The 18790-nt window shown below is 40.9% G+C and overlaps 4 protein-coding genes across 4 annotated transcripts; 3 read left to right on the top strand and 1 right to left on the bottom strand.

Annotated features, from left to right (window-relative positions):
• Positions 1–3502, bottom strand: eif4ebp2 (eukaryotic translation initiation factor 4E binding protein 2). The gene is made up of 3 exons (XM_079168671.1): positions 3192–3502; positions 2225–2404; positions 1–2031 (listed from the first exon to the last, which is right to left on the bottom strand). The coding sequence occupies exons 1-3, from the start codon at positions 3322–3324 to the stop codon at positions 2000–2002; spliced, it is 345 nt and encodes a 114-aa protein (XP_079024797.1). The 5' UTR covers positions 3325–3502; the 3' UTR covers positions 1–1999.
• Positions 3503–6379: 2877 nt separating this feature from the next.
• Positions 6380–10096, top strand: ppa1b (inorganic pyrophosphatase 1b). Its single transcript, XM_079169362.1, has 11 exons — positions 6380–6515; positions 7409–7473; positions 7881–7934; positions 8235–8354; positions 8507–8593; positions 8750–8876; positions 8957–9084; positions 9266–9351; positions 9480–9555; positions 9658–9697; positions 9789–10096. Exons 1-11 carry the CDS (start codon positions 6455–6457, stop codon positions 9818–9820), a joined length of 876 nt encoding a protein of 291 aa, XP_079025488.1. The 5' UTR covers positions 6380–6454; the 3' UTR covers positions 9821–10096.
• A 750-nt stretch (positions 10097–10846) lies between these two features.
• sar1ab (secretion associated, Ras related GTPase 1Ab) lies at positions 10847–14781 on the top strand. The gene is made up of 7 exons (XM_079169282.1): positions 10847–10938; positions 12092–12162; positions 12509–12628; positions 12718–12783; positions 12861–12964; positions 13049–13180; positions 13506–14781. The coding sequence occupies exons 2-7, from the start codon at positions 12105–12107 to the stop codon at positions 13620–13622; spliced, it is 597 nt and encodes a 198-aa protein (XP_079025408.1). The 5' UTR covers positions 10847–10938; positions 12092–12104; the 3' UTR covers positions 13623–14781.
• Positions 14782–15205: 424 nt separating this feature from the next.
• Positions 15206–17888, top strand: tysnd1 (trypsin like peroxisomal matrix peptidase 1). Its single transcript, XM_079168536.1, has 4 exons — positions 15206–16399; positions 16707–16837; positions 16982–17167; positions 17356–17888. The coding sequence occupies exons 1-4, from the start codon at positions 15363–15365 to the stop codon at positions 17556–17558; spliced, it is 1557 nt and encodes a 518-aa protein (XP_079024662.1). The 5' UTR covers positions 15206–15362; the 3' UTR covers positions 17559–17888.
• The last annotated feature ends 902 nt before the right edge of the window (positions 17889–18790 follow it).

The raw sequence follows: 18790 nt of genomic DNA, 5'->3' as shown, positions 1-18790 counted from the left end.
AAACATTGTAAGAATATTGGCCTTTACTTAGTCATGTTAAACAATTCCATCCGTGTTTTTGTCACATTAGAAATAGCTAAAACCACACCAAACAGATAATTAAAAAACATGTTTTTTTTTTGTTACAGAACTTTATTGATCTTGCAGCAACAGAGTTCACTGGCATCAGAGTTTCATTTAAAATAAGAGCGGAAAGTTACAGTAAGATTTGTTTCAAATCTCCTTCAACACACAATGTTAAGCCCTCATTGTCGAAACCAAACTGATTTGAAATAAATCTGCAATCTGAATTATGTTGTTATACAAAGTTTTACCGCCAAAAATGTTCAATGCAAATTGGGTTCAAGCAACCCCTGAATGTATTTGTTACCAAACATGGCCAGAATTAAATACAAAGCCAAAAAGAAAAAAAGAAAACCTTTGATAGACATTTCAGCCGTTGCACTCATGTAGAGAAACAAACCTGGGTTGTGAGTGAATTTGGAGTACAATTGGAAACTTCCTGGTGATTTATTGTCCAAGTAAAGCACTGCTACTTGGACACGGTACAATTAACAGACATGACTATGATTGTGATGTAACACAAACAAATTATTATTCTTTAAACCATCGCTATCTGAACTTCAGAATCCAAAAATGAAATGTATGCCGCCACCCAACTTCACAGCTGCTTGGGGAAGGAAATATTCTAATTATAATTAAAAAAAAAAACATAAAACATATTTGTTTTGCCAAATTGCCAAGAACAATGTTACCTGTTCAATGTTACAGTGAAAAAATAAACATCTGTTGGAAAGTACAAATTGATGACGAGGAACCTAATTGTAGTTTCTGCATTTGATGTAAAGTAAGGCATGGACAGACAGGACACATGGAAGGAATAATGTTAAGGACACTGGGGACAGATCTGTGCTGTAGATGATCACGCCCGATGCAAACAATGTCTTCTGGTTCTTTGACACTTCATTCAAAGGCTTCACAGTGCTGACACCCAAACAAATACCCCCGATACTAAGAAACTAAATAAAAAAATAAAATGCATATAAAACATCTGGATATTTTTCAAGTGTTTCAAAAATCTTGTTTTTCACCCCAAAAATTGCCATTGTGATATTAACCATTTGCACGATAATCTAAATGTTTATCTGGTCTAGATATTTAAAAAAAACACCTGCCAGATGTTTCAGAGTAAAACCTCCTTTCTTAGAACGATCAAATTGTGAATAAAAAGTTTCTGCAAAGCTGGAGACAAAGTGTATTGACTTTTCTCAGCAGGAGAGGAATGTGCAAATACAATACTAGCAAGGTCACATCAGTGATGATTGAATGGCTTGATATTGTTTTAGTGTTCTGAAAGTTAATTCACTACAAAATCACTGCCTAAAATTCATTTTAAAAAAAGGTTTTGGAAACTCGCACAGGCTTGTGTTGGTAATGGAAATTGAAGTATTGGAATGGCATCTTCATCTAATTGCTAAATAAAAACAAGAGCAGCATCCCTTTGCATACCATCACAGGAAGCTTATCAGACCAAACAACCGGTAGTAGATCGTGGAGCTTTTCAAGTAGTTCAGAAAACCAAAAAGACACTTAAATAGCATGCTTACAAGGGCCTTCAAAACAAAACCAAAGACTGCGATGAATATCAAAGATTTTGACTGATTCTAAGGCCAGTACTTCCTCTCGCAATTAACGTGGAATATTCTCAGTTTTATCGTGTGCTCTGTTAAAGATCCCGACTCACAGAAAGCTGGAAGATGAGCACTGCAATCTGCTAATTGGACAAAGTGTCTGGCTACAGAATATTCAGGCCGGCTCCCTCATCGTGTGGTTTGTCTGTATGATACACTGATGGGTTTACACACATTACATTCAGCAGCGAGACAGAGAGCTAAAGAAGATGGCTGCCATGAGGGCTCACAACATTGGTTTCTACAAGCCAAGCCACTGGCACACGGGATGCCAGGTCATTTGCTTTTGCTGGTGCGGTTCCAGTCGGTTAGATGTCCATTTCAAACTGAGCATCATCACCTGGAAAGCAACACAGAAGACAAGAAGGTGTTGAGGCATGTCTGGAACAGGTCTGGGTTGTTTAATTATCATGGTGGTTATTAAAAAGGTGCACTGTGTGATGCATGTTTGAGAAGAAAAGGACTGGTGGCTATGTCAACACAACACTCCCTGTTACATAAGTTGGTCCCTCGGCCCATGCTGTGACTCTTACCGGTTGTGGGCTTGCCGTCATGGTTGTTGATGTGGTTGTTGGCTTCATTCTTCTTGTTCTCTCTCAGGACATTTTGGCTGGTCACCCCAGGGATGACAGGCAGGTGAGCTGGGGGAGTCTGGGCGATGGGAGAGTTACGCCGGTCCAGTAGGAACTTACGATCATAGATGATCCGGGTTCCTGCAACAAAGCACATGTAAGTTTCAGCTACTCGTGCTCTATTGGAGGAAGTATCTAATGCGGGCCACGTCAAATGTGATGAGAGTCAAAATGCTGGCCTTCACCCAGAGGGCCCGGATTAAAGCCACCTTGTCTTAACACGTCTACATTTCAACAATCAGTCTGTAGTTGAACACCTCTGCCAGTTCCAGTCTATTCTGAGGTAGATGCAGGGCTTTGACAATAAAAAAAAAGTCATAAATAATGTCAAAAATCACAGCACTCTTGTTTCTTTATTATTCCCACATTAACCAGATTCACTGCAGACAAAAAGAAAAGTAACTAATAACGATGGCTCAGTTACAGCAGTTATTGCGATGCAATATAGCAATTATGTTTGATCAGTAACACCTGTGTTTGACTGGTCAAAATGTCTGCTGTGACCAAAGGCTGTCTCTGGTTTCACTTCAACCTTCGTACACATATTCTATACACTGCAATGAATCATATGAATCACATATAAATGATTTGCTTAAAGCTGTTGGTTGTCACCTGGGTGTCAAACACAACATTTCCCCCTTAACAGCACGATGCATTCACCAGAATCTCTGCGCTGCAAACCGGCCAATCAGACAGCCGCGAGAGAGCCCAGGGGGCGGGGCTTAGCTTTGTTTTTGTTTTGATCGTGATGACAAGGCAGCCTGCAGGCCACGGTGACATAACCGTTAAAGGTTCGGTGAGAGTGCAAACCGACGATCATCATCCTCCGTTTCCTCCGTGAATAGAAGCTGGGTGTTGATCATCTTACCTCCGGGAGTGGTGGAGAAGAAAGTGCCTCCAGGGGTGGTACAGTAGTCATGAGGTAGCTGCGTTGTGTCGTTGATCAACACTGTCCTGGTCGGGATGGCTCTGCACTCGCTAAGCTGACGACTGGTCGACATTTTTTCAGCGCCGTTGAGGTGACAAATCCAGCAGCTACAAGAAGTATTGCAGGTGTTTGTTTTCCCGACGGACGGTGGAAACCCGGGGGCCGTTTCCCACTCTCTGGTCTTCCTAGAAAGCTTTCTCGTCTCTCCTGTCGTCCTCCCAGCCGTCAGCACCGTCCGCTCCCTCAGCAAAAGCAGGAAGCGCGACGAGCAGCGGGCGGATGTGACGTCAGCGGCTCGGAGCATCAGCCTACTTTGTATTCCTTGATAAACACATGTGTCTTTTTTTTTAGTGTTTTTTTAGTGTTTTCGTTTAGAAATCATGCAGGCTTGGTAGGAACTGTGACACTGTTGTCTTTGATCGTCAGATTCAGATTTATCCCTACCTGAACCCCATTATTCATAAAACTTTCACAATATAACTGGCCTCATCTTTATTAACCTGAATATTCTTCTCATCCAGGAGCATAAATCATTGGAAAATCCATGTGTAATCATACTATTTGAATTCCCTAACGCTAATAATAACCAGTGGTGGAACAACTAATTTACTCAACTCATGTAGCCTAGGCTGCTTTCAGAATATATTTGAGGCACTTGTAGCACAAATTTCCATCTTCTCATTTTCATTATTGTGGGAAATATTGTGCAGGCTATTTTTATTTCAATACAATTATTGTAAATCTTAAGTTACTAGTTACTTACTTACTTACTAACTACCAAACAGTATATAGCCTACAGCTTAGTCAATTAGCCAAATAGATAGAAAATACACTGGCTATTTGATCATGTTTTTCTAATGCAAAGATGCCAAACATTTCATAGTTCAAGCCTCAAATATGAGTATTAGCTTTTTTCAGTATCATTATTTTTTATGTTTTTTTTAAAGTTTGGAGACAAAGTTGAACTGTTGGTGAGACAGAAGAAGTATTGTGAAGGTGTCACTTTGGGCTCTGGGTAATTGTGATGCTATATCTCACTGTTTTCATAACTTTATCAAACCGAACAATCAATCCAATATTGGAAACAATGATTAGCAGATTGGTCCATAATATAAATAGTTATTAGTTGCAGTAAACAGAAGAATAAAAAAATGATCACTGATACAATAGTTAAATCCTGCTTTTACATTAATGCATAGTGGTTACTGGGGCCATTTTTTTCTGCAATGAGTTCTTTACTTAATATATGGGTACATTGTCCTGATTATACGTTTACTTTAGAACATATTGTCAATGCATGTTCGAGGCTGCATTCAAGTGCGTCTCGTAATCTTTTCACAGGTGGAAAAATATGAAGTTTCCACAGTCAGAGACCGTCAAATTTTGAACTATTTGAAAACACACACACACACTTTTGAGAAGATGGAAAGTAGCATTTTACAACAACAATTATGATCAATAATTATAATATGTATTTACTAGATAATTTATTTTCCAAACTGAAACTACTGTTTCAAATCTAGTTTAAACTTCAATTCGACCAGACTAATCAAGATTGTTTTAGGCACATTTCTTTCCTTATTATATATGCAAACAATTTTTCCATCTGTCTATAAAGACATGGAATACCAGGACTGCTCTGCTTTTTGTTTTTCCCCAGTTCACTAATTCTCCCAACATGCACTTAGACCTTTCTGCACCCTATAATTATAAGTGTCTTTGATGCAGATGCACAAGCCATAAGTTATGTGAGATCATAACCTCAGCAGCTGGTGATAATGAAATAACTAAAAGCTAACAGACAAGTTGTATTGACTCAGGACATACATGTTGTAATTATTCAAAGCTTCAGTGTTTAGATATATTTAACCCTCTGAACCCCAAAAGATTGAAATATTGAAAAGCATGTTTTCTTAAAACAATCGCCAAAACTACACCGTTTATCATAGCCAGAATCTGTAAAAAGAATTATCGTAATATTTACATAATTTCCGACGGTCCTTGAACATATCATGTGTGAAGAATGCTCCCATTAGAAAAAGCAACCAAAACAAAGCTTGCCTTAACGTTATATTTAATCAAACACATTCTAGTCTACATGTCTCTTTTAAAATCTCGCCCCAAATAAACCGTTTGCTCTAACAATATACTGTAAAAAACATAAAATTCGAGAGTAAGTCATGAGAAAATGACTCATACTGCACTTGATTTATTGTAAACATTGTAAATATTATGTTTTGGTTTCTACCCTTAGTTTTAAGTCCTCTACAATACAGCCTGGTTTTTATTTAGTAAATTATGTTCCCATTTAGAGTAAAATAGACCATAAAGCGGAGTATGCTTTATGGTCGCTGCTGCAGAGCGTGAGTGATGTGATAACTTCAGTTCTCTGGTTGAAAAAGCCAAGATGGTGACGGCCATATCACCGAACTCAAGGCTTCAAAGCGTCAGTCCCAATGGGTGATGTTACTATGACTAGGTCTGCTAGGTTGGATACATGGATTTCATTGTTTTCCCATTTTTATAAAATATATTTTCAAAGAAATTCAACTTGTGTTTTTTTTCTTATTTTTAACATTCATGGCATGGTAACTGTGTTATAGTGCACACATATATTTTTGTGTTCTCTCTACTTTTAGCTATGATTGTGTTGTTTCTATAGAGGTGCAGGACCTGGGAAAATCTAGGCCACAGAGAGTAAAATGTGACTGCTTGGGGTTCAGAAGGTTAAAGATAAGTAATATACTAACTTAAACATAGATCACTGCTTGACATTCCAACTATAGATATATATTGCACAGATTTGACTGTGGGAGTGCTTTTCAATTATTTGTGGTTTCATACAACATTTTATTTAAAGAAAGGACTGGGTCTGGAAATGTCAAAATATACTCAGTCAGCACATTGTATTATTATACTTTTATAACCACAATACCAGATATGTGTGTCATATTATATCATGTATCATATGACAACATTGGCATCGCTGTTCACCCATAGGTTTTGTCTTAAATTATGTTTTTATCCACATTTTTGGTATTTTCATCTGCTAAGTTATGATAATTCCGATAGCTTCTGAAGGCATCACAAGCAAAAGCGCGCATGCGCCGTGCCCTCTCTTTCAACTGTCCTTACTACCTAACGCGGACGTCTCCTTCCGCCGCCGATCCTGCATCCCAGAGCCAGCAGACCTGCACCCAAACATGAGCTTCACAGTGGAAGAGAGGGGGAACCCCAACTCCCTGAGCTACCGCTTATTCTTCAGTAAGTAGAAATGATAAAGTTGTTCTCATCGTTTGCTGCTTCGAGGTCTTTTCACAAAACCCCACCGGCTCGCTCTGCGACCTCCCACGTGTCACTTATTCACTATTGTTGCTGATTTGTTTCATCCTATCAGTGATAGTTTGGACTCATGTTCCGACACGAACATCCACTTGGTCGCATAGTGCTAATTACTCGGTTTGAGACATTTTAATTGGTGCAAACCAGTTTCGCCGGGTTCACCGGTGTCCCGACCAAGATGACGTGGTTTCTGACACAACGTCACCGTAAAGCCGATCGCAGACCATTCTTTCCGGTGGACTTTGGGAAAATCTGACGAGGTGCTCGAACACGTCATCGGGCATTAAAAGCATAAAAATCTTTGAGTTGTTGAGGCAACGCCCTCTCTGATTATAAGGCGTTAATAAACCACATTGGTATTAATACACACAGAAATGTGAGCTGTTAACCGGTTAAGCTGACGTAAATGCTCACTTTAATAGCACAGACACATTATATACTTCATTTTTACAGTTTTTAAAGACAAGCCCAAGTCAAGCCTTTAAAATACAGTCCTTTAAACACACACTGCCTGTACTACTTTACTGCCTGTACTACCTTAGATTTGTCATTGCACCATGAATTTGGAGAGGCCATGCTATACACACAAAAATACATCAACTTTAATCTGTTTTTTTTCCCCCCATCATGTAACTCCTTCAGCTAGAAGTGAAAGTAAACAGAATTGAAAAAAATGTGAACTCTGTTGGCAAATCCACTCCACCTGATGATATGACTCTGTGTGTTCTGCTGTAGGACACTTGTTGTTGATAAGAGACAGATAAGAGCAGCTTGTCCTCTGTCTGTGTTCATACTTTGTTTCATCTGTTTCACAGAGAATGCCGAGGGAAAGTACGTTTCACCCTTCCATGACATACCAATATACGCTGATGAGAAGCAGGTACGGTAGCATCTGTCCCCTTTACAAATACATACATGTATTTTGTGTACCCTTTAAATAAACCCACTGCTTAACGTGTAACCGGTAGTGCTGCCACGAACACGTAGTTTAAATGAGGAGAAAGGTCAGAGTCTATTTCCTTTACTCTTTATCTTCTCGGTGCTGCGTCAATACCTCATGTGATTGCAGTAGATTAGGTTTTATCTTATCGTTATGAAACAATTATCCTATTAATGTTTTGACCAAAGCAATGTCGGGAAAAGCCAGAATGTTGCACATTATATCAGCAGTTGTTGTGTCCTATACTATTTCAGAGCAGTTGAAGATACATTTAAAGTATATAAAGTATAGTATGTATATATCTATCTATCTATCTATCTATCTATAAGTATTCTTGTCTCTTACAGAACATCTTCCACGTGGTTGTCGAAGTACCAAGGTGGACAAACGCAAAGATGGAGGTATGAGTGTCGGATAATCACAATGTCTTAAACATTTTATCCAACGGGGTTTAACATGTTTTCATTAACTAAAAGGTTAATCCGTCATCTGAAAGTTCAAACATCGTGATTAAACGTCAGTACATTTATTTCTAGTCATGCTATGTATAGTATTGCAACTAGATTCAAATGTGTAGTTCTTCGGTTGCAGTAAGACGTCACAAATGCACTTTAACATAAACAAAATAATACTTTATTTTTTTGGTCTTTTTAGCACTAATCAGTTCTTTAAAAGTAACGGCAACACTATTTTATTTTCAGATCGCCACAAAAGACCCTTTGAACCCAGTAAAGCAAGATGTGAAGAAGGGCAAGTTGCGATATGTTGCCAATGTTTTCCCACATAAGGGCTACATATGGAACTACGGAGCCATTCCTCAGGTTAGTGGTTTTATTTTTCCAATTCCAACGTGTCCTCCCCGAAAAACTGTGATGGCATTAGATGAATCTTGCATCATTTAAAATGTACAACGGCAAATGTTGTCTGATTGTACTTAAATTCAGCTGGCATGCTTTGTTGTGTGGCGCTTCAGACATGGGAAGATCCCGCCCACAAAGATGGAGACACCGGCTGCTGCGGTGACAACGACCCCATTGACGTCTGTGAGATCGGCAGTAAGGTACAACACTAGCTGATGTTTGTCCCCTTTCATTAGGGCGCTAAGGCGCCGTGATTATCGATTTCATTGTTTGTGGTGTACATTTATCTAATTGAAAAAGGCTAACACTGCTGAGGCCAACAGAAAATGAACTGCAAACTCAAACGTCCTCTCTAGGTGTGTTCCCGCGGGGAGGTGATCAAAGTGAAGGTGCTCGGGGTCCTGGCCATGATTGATGAGGGCGAGACTGATTGGAAAGTGATTGCAATCAATGTGGAGGACCCTGAGGCCGGCGACCTGAACAGTAAGAGCCCTCTTTTCTTTTCTTCTTCGTAGCAGTCCTCCCATCCGTCGTACTGAACTCATTATGTTGTCCTCGTTCAGACATCAGTGATGTCCGGCGCCTGAAACCTGGTTACCTGGAGTCCACGGTGGACTGGTTCAGGAGGTACAAAGTGCCAGACGGGAAGCCGGAGAACCGGTTTGCGTTCAACGACGAGTTCAAAGACAAGGTCTCCACCCTAACAGGCCTTATTCCGCTTTATCTTTTTACCGACTAATGGTTTTGGATTCATCTTAAACGTACTTTCAGTGAGCTGCAGTTCGTGCCAAACATGTGCAAACTTCACTTAAACTAGAATTAAATGTAATTATAAACAGATTGTTCTAAGCACGTTTTTTTCTGTGTTTCAGGACTTTGCCATTGAAGTAATCAAGTGCACTCACAACTTCTGGAAAGCCCTCATTTCCCAAAAGAGCAGTGCTGGTGAACTGATCTGGTGAACACTGTTCTTACTACTTTGACCACGGCTGAAATTACAGCTGCTTTTCAGGACAACTGTTAACTGAAGGGTATTAAATTATAGCTTCTAAACTATGAATGACTGTGTCTTATCATGCAATACAGCAAAAACACGTGTGTGTCGGCCAGTGACAGCCCGTACTGCTGTTCAGTGGAGGAGGCTAAAGCTGTTGTTGGTGAAGTAAGTACGATTTTGTTCTTCCCTTTTCTTTTTTTTCCAACACAACGACAGATGTCAATACCTTATTCCTCCATCATAACTGATGTTTCACTCTATTTTTAGACGAGTCCTTGTGGAAAAGAAGAACCCATCCCCTCATCAGGTAGCTTTTCAAAGAAAACATTCCTGTAAATAATATATTTTTTCTGCTGAACATGATTAATCTGATGTGAGATTGGCGTTTTGATTTGCAGTAGAGAAGTGGTTCTACTATGAGAGGAAGTAAACCAGCAGCGGTTTGGATTGGATCAGAGTGAAAGGCTCATCTCGTACTTGATGGTCTTACCAATGGGAACCAATGGGATGTCTGGGTCTGGCTGTTTCCCTGTAGATGGTTAGATGGTTTGATACTGTAGAAAAAGTAAAAAAGTAATCATGTCTTGACCAATTCATTTCTTATTTAACATGTCTTTGGAGATGTGCTGTACTACTCTTGTAGCTACTTGTGTCATCATGTATGAGACTCTGAACTGCTTAAATAAAGCTTCTCTGGTTAAATTATCATCAAAGTGTGATTTCTTTGTCTGCAACAGAATCTATTCTGAATTAGGAGACGAGTACTAGTTTCTCTGTTGCTGCCTTAACTGCACGTTTAATGAGCAGAGCTGTTAGGGAGAGAATTTTAAGGAAATCAAGTTGAAATTTGCTTTATCTTTAAAAAACTGCTTTGGACTGAACTTCTCTTTTTGTTATAAGGCTGCCACCTAGTGTTCAGTACCCTACATTACTTTTATTTGTTGATGCATTTATTTACGGCTATACTTAATCTTTGTGATGTATGTTATAATAGGTAATCCCTTTGTCTTCATTTATTTGTGATGAACCTATACCATCAGGCGTATGCCCATCCTTTTTATTTTATTTAACAGTTTATATGGACTAATAAAGGCAAACAAATAGGTATAATAGCAAAATTATTTCCAGATTTGTATTAGTAGTCCACACGGGGAATTTTGTTGCACAACATTTACAATGAAGTACATTTTTTGGACCTCACATTCAAAATACATTGTCATATTTAACATAACTTTACATTGTGCTTGAGCATTTCATTTGTACCTGTGACGAGAACATTGCATGTGTTAATATTGTATAAAATCACGTATTAAACATTCCCAAAATACTTAGCAATTCAAATCCTGTTGTGAAAGACAGCAGTGCGAGTTTATGTTACATTTTTAAGAAAATTATTACTGGCATGAGCCCCGCCTCCCGCGCGCTCTACATGCCATCCTAGTGACGTATTTCCGGCTAACTGTCAAACTCGTAGGCTACATGACGGTCGACGGGACAGGTCGGACCAAAAACCAACTGACGGGCAGTTCTTAAATACGACAGACAAAGGTAATTCCCCCAATTTATATGTCAGGCTGACGCTGTTTCAGTCTCCGCGTTTTAAGTGTATTTTTCTGCTTGTTGAAGCACTTTACTGACATTATGAAGGTTTAGTTCCACATCTCTGCGCGTATGTTGTTTACTAAATAACAGCTGATCATTGTATCATTGTTTACTGTATGACAGCTGATGTCGCTACTACGAGCTTCACGTGATAAGCCCAACTGTGCCAGTAAAATCGCTGAAACTAACATTTCCGAGGAGTCCAATCATGACTTTTGTGGCCTGTTTCATGTTGTAATAAATGTATATTTATTTTGTAATACTGGTTTGAGATTTGCATGAAAACCTGGTGCGATTTCATGAATACCGACATTATAGAGGGTTACCTGAAGTACACGTTGCCTGTTGTGTTTCAGTGTTTATTCCGTAGACGTTGGATTTAAATGTCGTACTTTATAAATGGAAGTTTGGTGTTTAGAAAAGGACCCAATACTGAAACACTGGATGATAAGTAATCAACAGTTGGGTATTTTGCCGAAGCCTTAGTCACTGAAGGCCTCACTATTCATTGCAACAAGAACATCAAGTCTCATATAGAGTGACAGGTGTGTGTGAGTGTGAGTGTGTGTGTGTGTGTGTGTGTGTGTGTGTGTGAGAGAGAGAGTGTGTGTGTGTGAGTGAGAGGGGGAAGCAGGGGGCGACTGCCGAGATCAAGTGTCCTTGCCACAACCCGTCATAAAAATAGTCAAAGGAAGATCAGTGTAACTTAGTGAGACAGCTCTGAGAAACAACATCTAAAAATCTGTTGAAGCCTGTTTGTGATTTAGTTTGTCTTCCTTTCCTTTCGTGCTTTAAAGCTTGTGTGATTACGCAGAGCTTATACATACCAGCAGCGTAATCCAGGGTCGGGAATAATGATTAACAATGAGCTTCAGTGCTAGATTCTGTCATTTTGCAACGCTACATTAAATGCTATACTTATTTTCTAGCTCATTCTGTCTTGATGTGCTGTGACTTGTTTTCATCTTCTCATGTATGCTTATGAGGGCAGAGGAGGCTCGGTTAAGGTCCGACAGGCATTTGAACTAATCACTGTCCTGGGCTGTGTTCTTCATTAATGTGCTATAATAAAAATAATGATATATGATCTGTATTACAGGCAGTCCAGAGAAATGTCTTTTATTTTTGACTGGATCTACAGGAGCTTCAGCAGTGTCTTGCAACTATTAGGTAAAGTACTGCACATATACTGCACATATATTAATAATATAGTCCAGCCTTAAGCACCAGAACGTTGTCGTCATGTAAAATAAATTGACTGACCCAAACTAAAATAGCTATAACTCATGAACCACACTGAATGTAAGCATGGATGAGATCTGTCCAGAGAGCAAACTTCCCAACATTGTCAGAAACATTATATGTTTGTCATTTTTAAATAACTGTCTGTCCCTTTGTCAGTAGAGGTCAATGTGTACAAACATAGATCTAGTAGAATTCCCATGTCTGTCCTCCTCCTTCAGCTTACAGTGATCTTATTTCAAATGAATATGGTTTGTTTGCTTTGTATCCTCAGGGTTGTACAAGAAGAGTGGCAAGCTAGTGTTCCTCGGACTAGACAATGCTGGAAAAACTACACTCCTGCACATGCTTAGAGACGACCGGCTGGGACAACACGTGCCAACGCTGCATCCAAGTACATTCAGCGATTTGACATGCCGCCAGTTCTGTAGTCAGTTTTGTTCCATCGCTTGTCTAAAGTCAGTGCTTCCCCTCTGTCCTCAGCCTCCGAGGAGCTGACCATAGCTGGGATGACTTTTACAACGTTTGACCTGGGAGGTCATACACAAGGTAGGAATAACAAAGATGCAGTTTGATGTCCTGGCAGCTGTGTGCACGTACATGCTGACATTGTGTCGCTTTCGCAGCACGAAGGATCTGGAAGAACTACCTCCCGGCCATAAACGGTGTGGTCTACATAGTGGATTGTGCAGACCATGAGCGACTAGCAGAGGCTAAAGTTGAACTGGATGTAAGTTAATTGTATTGGTTTCCCTTGTATATGACGCTCAACGCAGTTCTCTTTGGTGTATATTTGAACCCTTTCTGTCCGCAGGCCCTGTTGACGGATGAAACCATCTCAAACGTCCCGGTTCTCATCCTGGGGAATAAGATAGACCGCCCCGAGGCCATCAGTGAGGATGGCCTCAGAGGAATCTTTGGCCTTCATGGACACACGACTGGAAAGGTAATCAACACACGAGGGATTAAATGATGTGAATGGAATCTGTATGTTGGAAAGCAGTAGAAACACTGAAACAGCATATTTCCTATAATCTTTCTCTGATAGGACTTCATTAAATAGCACGTTTGTGTCCATGCTGCCTGGTCGTTCTGGGACATTTTCACTGAATAATAACAGTGTGCTTCACAAATGTTGCATTGCCAGATCATACCACCCTTTCAGCACAGAAGAAAAGTGTTATTTTTCAAGATGATCAGGTTTAAGATATCGTACATGTTCTCTGTCCATGGTAAAGTAGGTTGAAATGTGTCCTTTTGTTTCTTTTCAGGGCAAAGTGTCACTGAAGGAGCTGAATTTGAGGCCCATGGAGGTTTACATGTGTAGTGTGCTGAAGAGACAAGGATATGGAGACGGTTTCCGCTGGCTATCCCAGTATATTGACTGATTCATGCTCTTTTAACAAACCCCATTCACCATGCTACCTGCACACAGAAAGACATGTTCCACTAAAAAAAACACCTGCCATGGAGATATTTTGTTACCTATACCATATTTAGCACTTGAACTGTGCCAGTAGGACATGTGTTACGAGTGTTTTGTGTTAATATACTTTGTATTCTTCGTGAGTTCAAAGAAATCGATATCAATCATACCACGTTCGAGTCAAAGATTAAGTAATGAATCATCCGTCTTGTTCAGATTGCGTGTGGAGAATAATCTTCATGGTGTGGGTTCTACCTTTATGTAAAGCCTGTAGAGAATTCTGTCTGCCATATAGAACATGTCGTCGCTGTGAACCAGTTTCTGACCCGGGTTTATTTTTAGCTGCTGGTGTAGACTTACAGTGAAGGTCAATTTGGTTAACATTTTGAGTTTGAGGTTACTCTTCCTTGATTGAGAGTGAATATTATAATTATATATTTATGTTTACCCTACTTATTTCAAACCAATGGGAATCTTGAAGAACCGTAAGATTTTTCATCCAAGAAAACAGGTTTTCTCGAAAGTGCTGCAGAGATTTGGTGCCATATTTGTTATTAAGAAAAGTGTTAAGACAGGAGCCTGCTACCTCCAAGGATACGGACAGTTCTACCGATTTCATGTTTTTTCTAATTGTTTAAAGGGTTTACAACTGCAGGCCAATCATATGAATGTGACCACAAGTGCATTAACTGACATTTTGCTGTGATGAGCTTTATTTGATAGCACAGAACAGTGTCTAATAATTGCAGTATATGTAAACTGCATAAGCACAGCCAGGTGATGTGGTGGATGCCAAACTACCGGTTTTCATGATAGTTTATTGCTGTGAAACAACTCGAGTACTTTGTGACTAGTGGCTGCTCAAAACATGCAGTGATATTATGAGAGTACTTGGGTGGTGCATAAAAATAGGGCACGCAAAAGATATGCATGCAATTACCTCTTAGTGCAATATTATACATTATTTTGTATATAAGCTCTTATTTATATTTTGCAATAAAAATGTGGCCTGCCTCATATTACACCAAGTCTTGAACTCTGACGTAATGTATCCGTTACAAAAGGCAGGTCATATTGTTATTTAACGTGTGAAGTTTGAGCCTAATAAATATTTTTGACAATCCTATAAATCTTTCTTGTCTTGCAAATGTGTATCTATTTTCTCACATGTATTACTACACCATAGTATCAAAAATTATCCGGCAGCAAAAATTATCCGGCAGCAATTATTTCACTTTTTTGTCATTAAAACGCCAAGTTTTAGATATTACAGTTAATTAAAAGGTCATTTAGGATATTTCCAAACATTAATTTTTTCAAATGATCCCCAAAACATTCAAATAATTAACGGGTAGGCTACAATGGAGCACAATAAACATATTTCCCGCCTCCTTGTCTCCCATTGGCTCAGAGCTTGATAATCAATATTCAGACCAATCATATTACTCTGTGGGTGTTGGGTCTTTTCTCGTGGACCAATGAGACTCAAACAGGAAGCTAGACGACAGAGTTCACGCTTGTAAACACTACTGTGGATACTATTAGCGAGAGAAGACTAGTTAAAGTTTAAACTCGGAGTCAGTTTGCTACACCACTACAGTATGGAGTCTTGTGTAACTACTGGACTCTGTGCAGCCTTTCAACGGGTCTCCAGAGTCTTCTAGTCACTTATGCAGTAGCGCGGTTAAAGTTCACCTGCAGCATGGAGGTACAGGAGGTGGAGAAGTGTTGCTGTGTCGTCCAGCTGTTTGAGGCTTTTTCAGCAAAGAAACCCGTGAGCTGCAGCGGAGTTATCGTCCACCGTCAGTCCGGTACAGTGCTATGCACGGGCTTCCCGTTTTCCCGTTTCACCACCGACAAAGAGTCCCTCTCCTCGGACCACGGGTTCCTGTCGCCGCGCAGCTTCAGCGAAAAACTTAAAATCCGCGTCAGCTTGTCCTCACCCTCCCGGAGCAAAACAACACCTCACCGGGAGGTCGCGGCCGAGCTGCTGATGCTGGTGAACTGTCTGGAGTTCGGGCGGGCTTTCCAGGCAGTTTTCCAAGAGGCGGACAAGTGGCGTTTCCACGTGGACGAGGAGGACGAGGAGCTGATCGCAGACGCGAAGTCCCTCAGCTGGTTCGCTGTGCTCAAGCTAAGCGTGGCGGCGGCAGACAGCGGCCCGAATGCGGGGACCATACCCTGGCAGAGCGGCTCGTCTCTCCGTAAAGGCTGCCCGGTTGTTGCGTGCGGCTCACCTTTCGGCTCCCTCTGCTTGGACCTCTTCGGCAGCAGCCTCAGCAGGGGCATCGTCAGCAACCTGTCCGGGGAGGACAACGCCGTCATCCTCACAGACGCCCGCTGCTTACCGGGCACAGAGGGCGGAGGGTTGTTCGCGGTGAAAGCCCCGGACAACGTGCGTCTCCTCGGACTGATCGTGTCTCCGTTTGGGTGGAAGGCGAACGAGTGGATTGGCCTCACGCTGGTCTGCTCGGTCCACTCGATCTTCAGGAACATCATCCGCTGCACGAGAGGTCAAGATCCACTCCGAGATGTTTGGCTCCATCCGGGAGAGGCGGGCCTCCTCGTGTCCGCCGCGGCCCACGAGACCAGAGCTGTGAAATCCCCCACTGTGTGCTTCGTGGACAGCGGACTGTTCTGGGGCTCAGGGGTGGTCGTCGCCCCTCGGCTGGTCGTCACCTGCCGCCACGTCGTCAACGGGAAGTCGACAGTCAACCTGAAGTTCCATCACAGGGACAGGTGACATCACACGTGAACCCCTTTTTAATAATTAAATGTGGGCTGTCAAAAAAACTTTCTCAAATCTGAACACTTTGACTATAGCAGGAAAGCCACGGGTGGAACTAATAACCCTAACAATGGCTCAGTCACATCAGAAAGTTTATTTTATTTTAACTTTATTAAAATATTATTACATCAAAACGTGAAATTCCTTTTCATCTTTCAACACGCTGTATTGTTTCTGATCACACTTTGTACTGATTTGGTACAAACAATGCAGAATATGTAACGCTTGCTGTTTGTTTTGGCCACTTCTGTTTCACAGAGTCCATGATGTCGTGGGTGATGTGCTGTTTGCCACCAAAGCCTCCTCGTCCTATGATTTGGCTTTGGTGCAGCTGAGGGACTCCGTCACAGAGGCTGTGGTCCCTTGCATGGCTCAGAGTTACAGTCCAGGTTTGACTTCAGTCTTGTTTAGTCAAAATAGTTGGTTTTTGGGAGTAACATCTGGATTTACAGTCAGTGCCAGAAGAGATGGGTCTCTTTGGCCCAATTAAACTGTTATAAGCCTGATGTTCAGCTTGGTTTGACTGCCTGCAGGGGAATCTGTAGTTGTGGTGGGATATGGTGGCTTGGGCCGGAGATGTGGTCCGTCCCTGACCTGTGGTGTCCTCTCCAAAACCATCAACTGGAAGGACCAGCCTGTGATGCTTCAGACCACTTGTGCAGTACAAGCTGGGACCAGCGGGGGTGCTGTGGTGCGGACACACTCAGGAGAGCTGCTGGGTAAGAAACCCTGCAACTACAAAATCCTGTACTCCTTTTGATCAGTGGGGGGCACATGATGACCATAAAACTACGCTGTAACAATGCACCCCGGTGTAGAGAGAAGGCAGCTAAACACACCAGATCGCTCTTTCTGCACTGCTGTATATGCATTTTTAAGACTATAAGGATTATTTTCTGTTTTGCAGGTATCGTGTCCAGCAACACAAGGGACTTCGCTGCCAAAGTGACCTACCCGCACCTCAACTTTAGCATCCCAGTGAGCGTCTTCCAGAGATTGTTGCAGCATTTTCACCAGACAAAGGATGTTAATGTGTTCAGGGCGTTGGATAGCACAGAAAAAGAAGTCAGCGCAGTGTGGCGGCTACAGAGTGCACAAAGCAAACTATAACTGAGGACCCCCGCAGCTTGAGATATGCTAGAGAAGAGGATTAGATGATTAAATCCATATGGATTATGTGTATATACTCATATTAAATAATGAAGTTTGATAGTATGTGTAATTTTTTAAACCGTTGCTGTTTCATTCCTCACTTTGTTACAAAGTCAGTCTGAAGGAGTAAATGCAATTAAAATCATTAATTTATAATGTTCATACTCTCACCCAGAATTATGCAGTAAACTGTGAAATATTGATGTTAAATTGACTTTAATACCTTCTGAGATAGTTTTATTATACTGTAATGTAATTCTATCAATAAAATTGTTTATTCTTGTGGTACTTCGGTGTACTCTGGGTACATTTATGTACACAATTGTCACAAATTACCCACATAACTAAAATACCAGAGAAATTCAGAGCGAGCGGGCTGAATAAAGCAGGATTTAATATTCATATTATTCCCTATGTAAATTCACAAAGCACCAGATAAAACAACGGGAGAACAAGTGCATCAGGTTTCACCTAAACCATTTAAGCTGTAGTCATTTAACAGCTACAATATGAAGAAAAGACATTACACTTTGAATGTGTTTTAATTTCAATCTGCTTCTGTTACATATGGCTTGTTTTTCACCAAACGGGAAGAATAATCAGCACTACTTGCTGATAGGTTGCTGAAAATGATTGGTCCCTTTGGGTAGCCACAGACGTGCTGTCAGTATCAGGTATTCAGACATCTGTTGGCGGGCATGCCCACTCACAGCTAACACATTTACGGCTTCACCCACTGGGACATTACCGGATTTCCATTATCACCGAAATGTGAAACTGAGAAATGACATTTCAGAGGATTGGTTACTGTCAGTTTTTACAATGCGAAGACAAGTTCTCTTGGCCCGGGCTTCCAAGAATATGCATATACACTGAATCTAACTGTAAGGTTTCTATTTCACTGTTCCCAGACTGAATAGGTCACAGTGGAGAGGCTTCAGCAATGTCCCGAGGGGGCTGAGGAGAGTTTTTCTATAGGCATTGTGCTGTTAGAAGTGCTGATGTGCAGACTGTATTTCATTTCTGCTGGTTTCCCGTAGATATAAGCTACACTCCACTGCAGAGGGAGGTAAGGCAAGAGCAGAAGTGAGCTGACAATAAGATGTGCTCACACATCGATTTATGTCTTTGAAATGGTAGTTGTTAAGATGGGCTGCATCATTATCTATTATAATGTTTGTTTTCAAAAA

The sequence above is a fragment of the Pholis gunnellus genome (genome assembly GCF_910591455.1).
Source record: "Pholis gunnellus genome assembly, chromosome: 11".
Lineage (NCBI taxonomy): Eukaryota > Metazoa > Chordata > Actinopteri > Perciformes > Pholidae > Pholis > Pholis gunnellus.
The sequence above is the reverse complement of the archived record's forward strand: the minus strand, read 5'-3'. Positions and strand labels throughout refer to the sequence as shown.

Coding starts and splice junctions, on each gene's coding strand:
- ppa1b (XM_079169362.1), top strand. CDS start 6,455: ATGAGCTTCACAGTGGAAGAGAGGGGGAACCCCAACTCCCTGAGCTAC. Junction 8,594..8,749: donor TCTGTGAGATCGGCAGTAAG/GTACAACACTAG, acceptor CGTCCTCTCTAG/GTGTGTTCCCGCGGGGAGGT. Junction 9,556..9,657: donor CTAAAGCTGTTGTTGGTGAA/GTAAGTACGATT, acceptor CTCTATTTTTAG/ACGAGTCCTTGTGGAAAAGA.
- sar1ab (XM_079169282.1), top strand. CDS start 12,105: ATGTCTTTTATTTTTGACTGGATCTACAGGAGCTTCAGCAGTGTCTTG. Junction 12,629..12,717: donor CGTGCCAACGCTGCATCCAA/GTACATTCAGCG, acceptor CTCTGTCCTCAG/CCTCCGAGGAGCTGACCATA. Junction 12,784..12,860: donor CCTGGGAGGTCATACACAAG/GTAGGAATAACA, acceptor TCGCTTTCGCAG/CACGAAGGATCTGGAAGAAC.
- tysnd1 (XM_079168536.1), top strand. CDS start 15,363: ATGGAGGTACAGGAGGTGGAGAAGTGTTGCTGTGTCGTCCAGCTGTTT. Junction 16,400..16,706: donor AAGTTCCATCACAGGGACAG/GTGACATCACAC, acceptor TCTGTTTCACAG/AGTCCATGATGTCGTGGGTG. Junction 16,838..16,981: donor GGCTCAGAGTTACAGTCCAG/GTTTGACTTCAG, acceptor GACTGCCTGCAG/GGGAATCTGTAGTTGTGGTG.
- eif4ebp2 (XM_079168671.1), bottom strand. CDS start 3,324: ATGTCGACCAGTCGTCAGCTTAGCGAGTGCAGAGCCATCCCGACCAGG. Junction 2,405..3,191: donor CTTCTCCACCACTCCCGGAG/GTAAGATGATCA, acceptor GCTTTGTTGCAG/GAACCCGGATCATCTATGAT. Junction 2,032..2,224: donor TGACGGCAAGCCCACAACCG/GTAAGAGTCACA, acceptor GTTGCTTTCCAG/GTGATGATGCTCAGTTTGAA.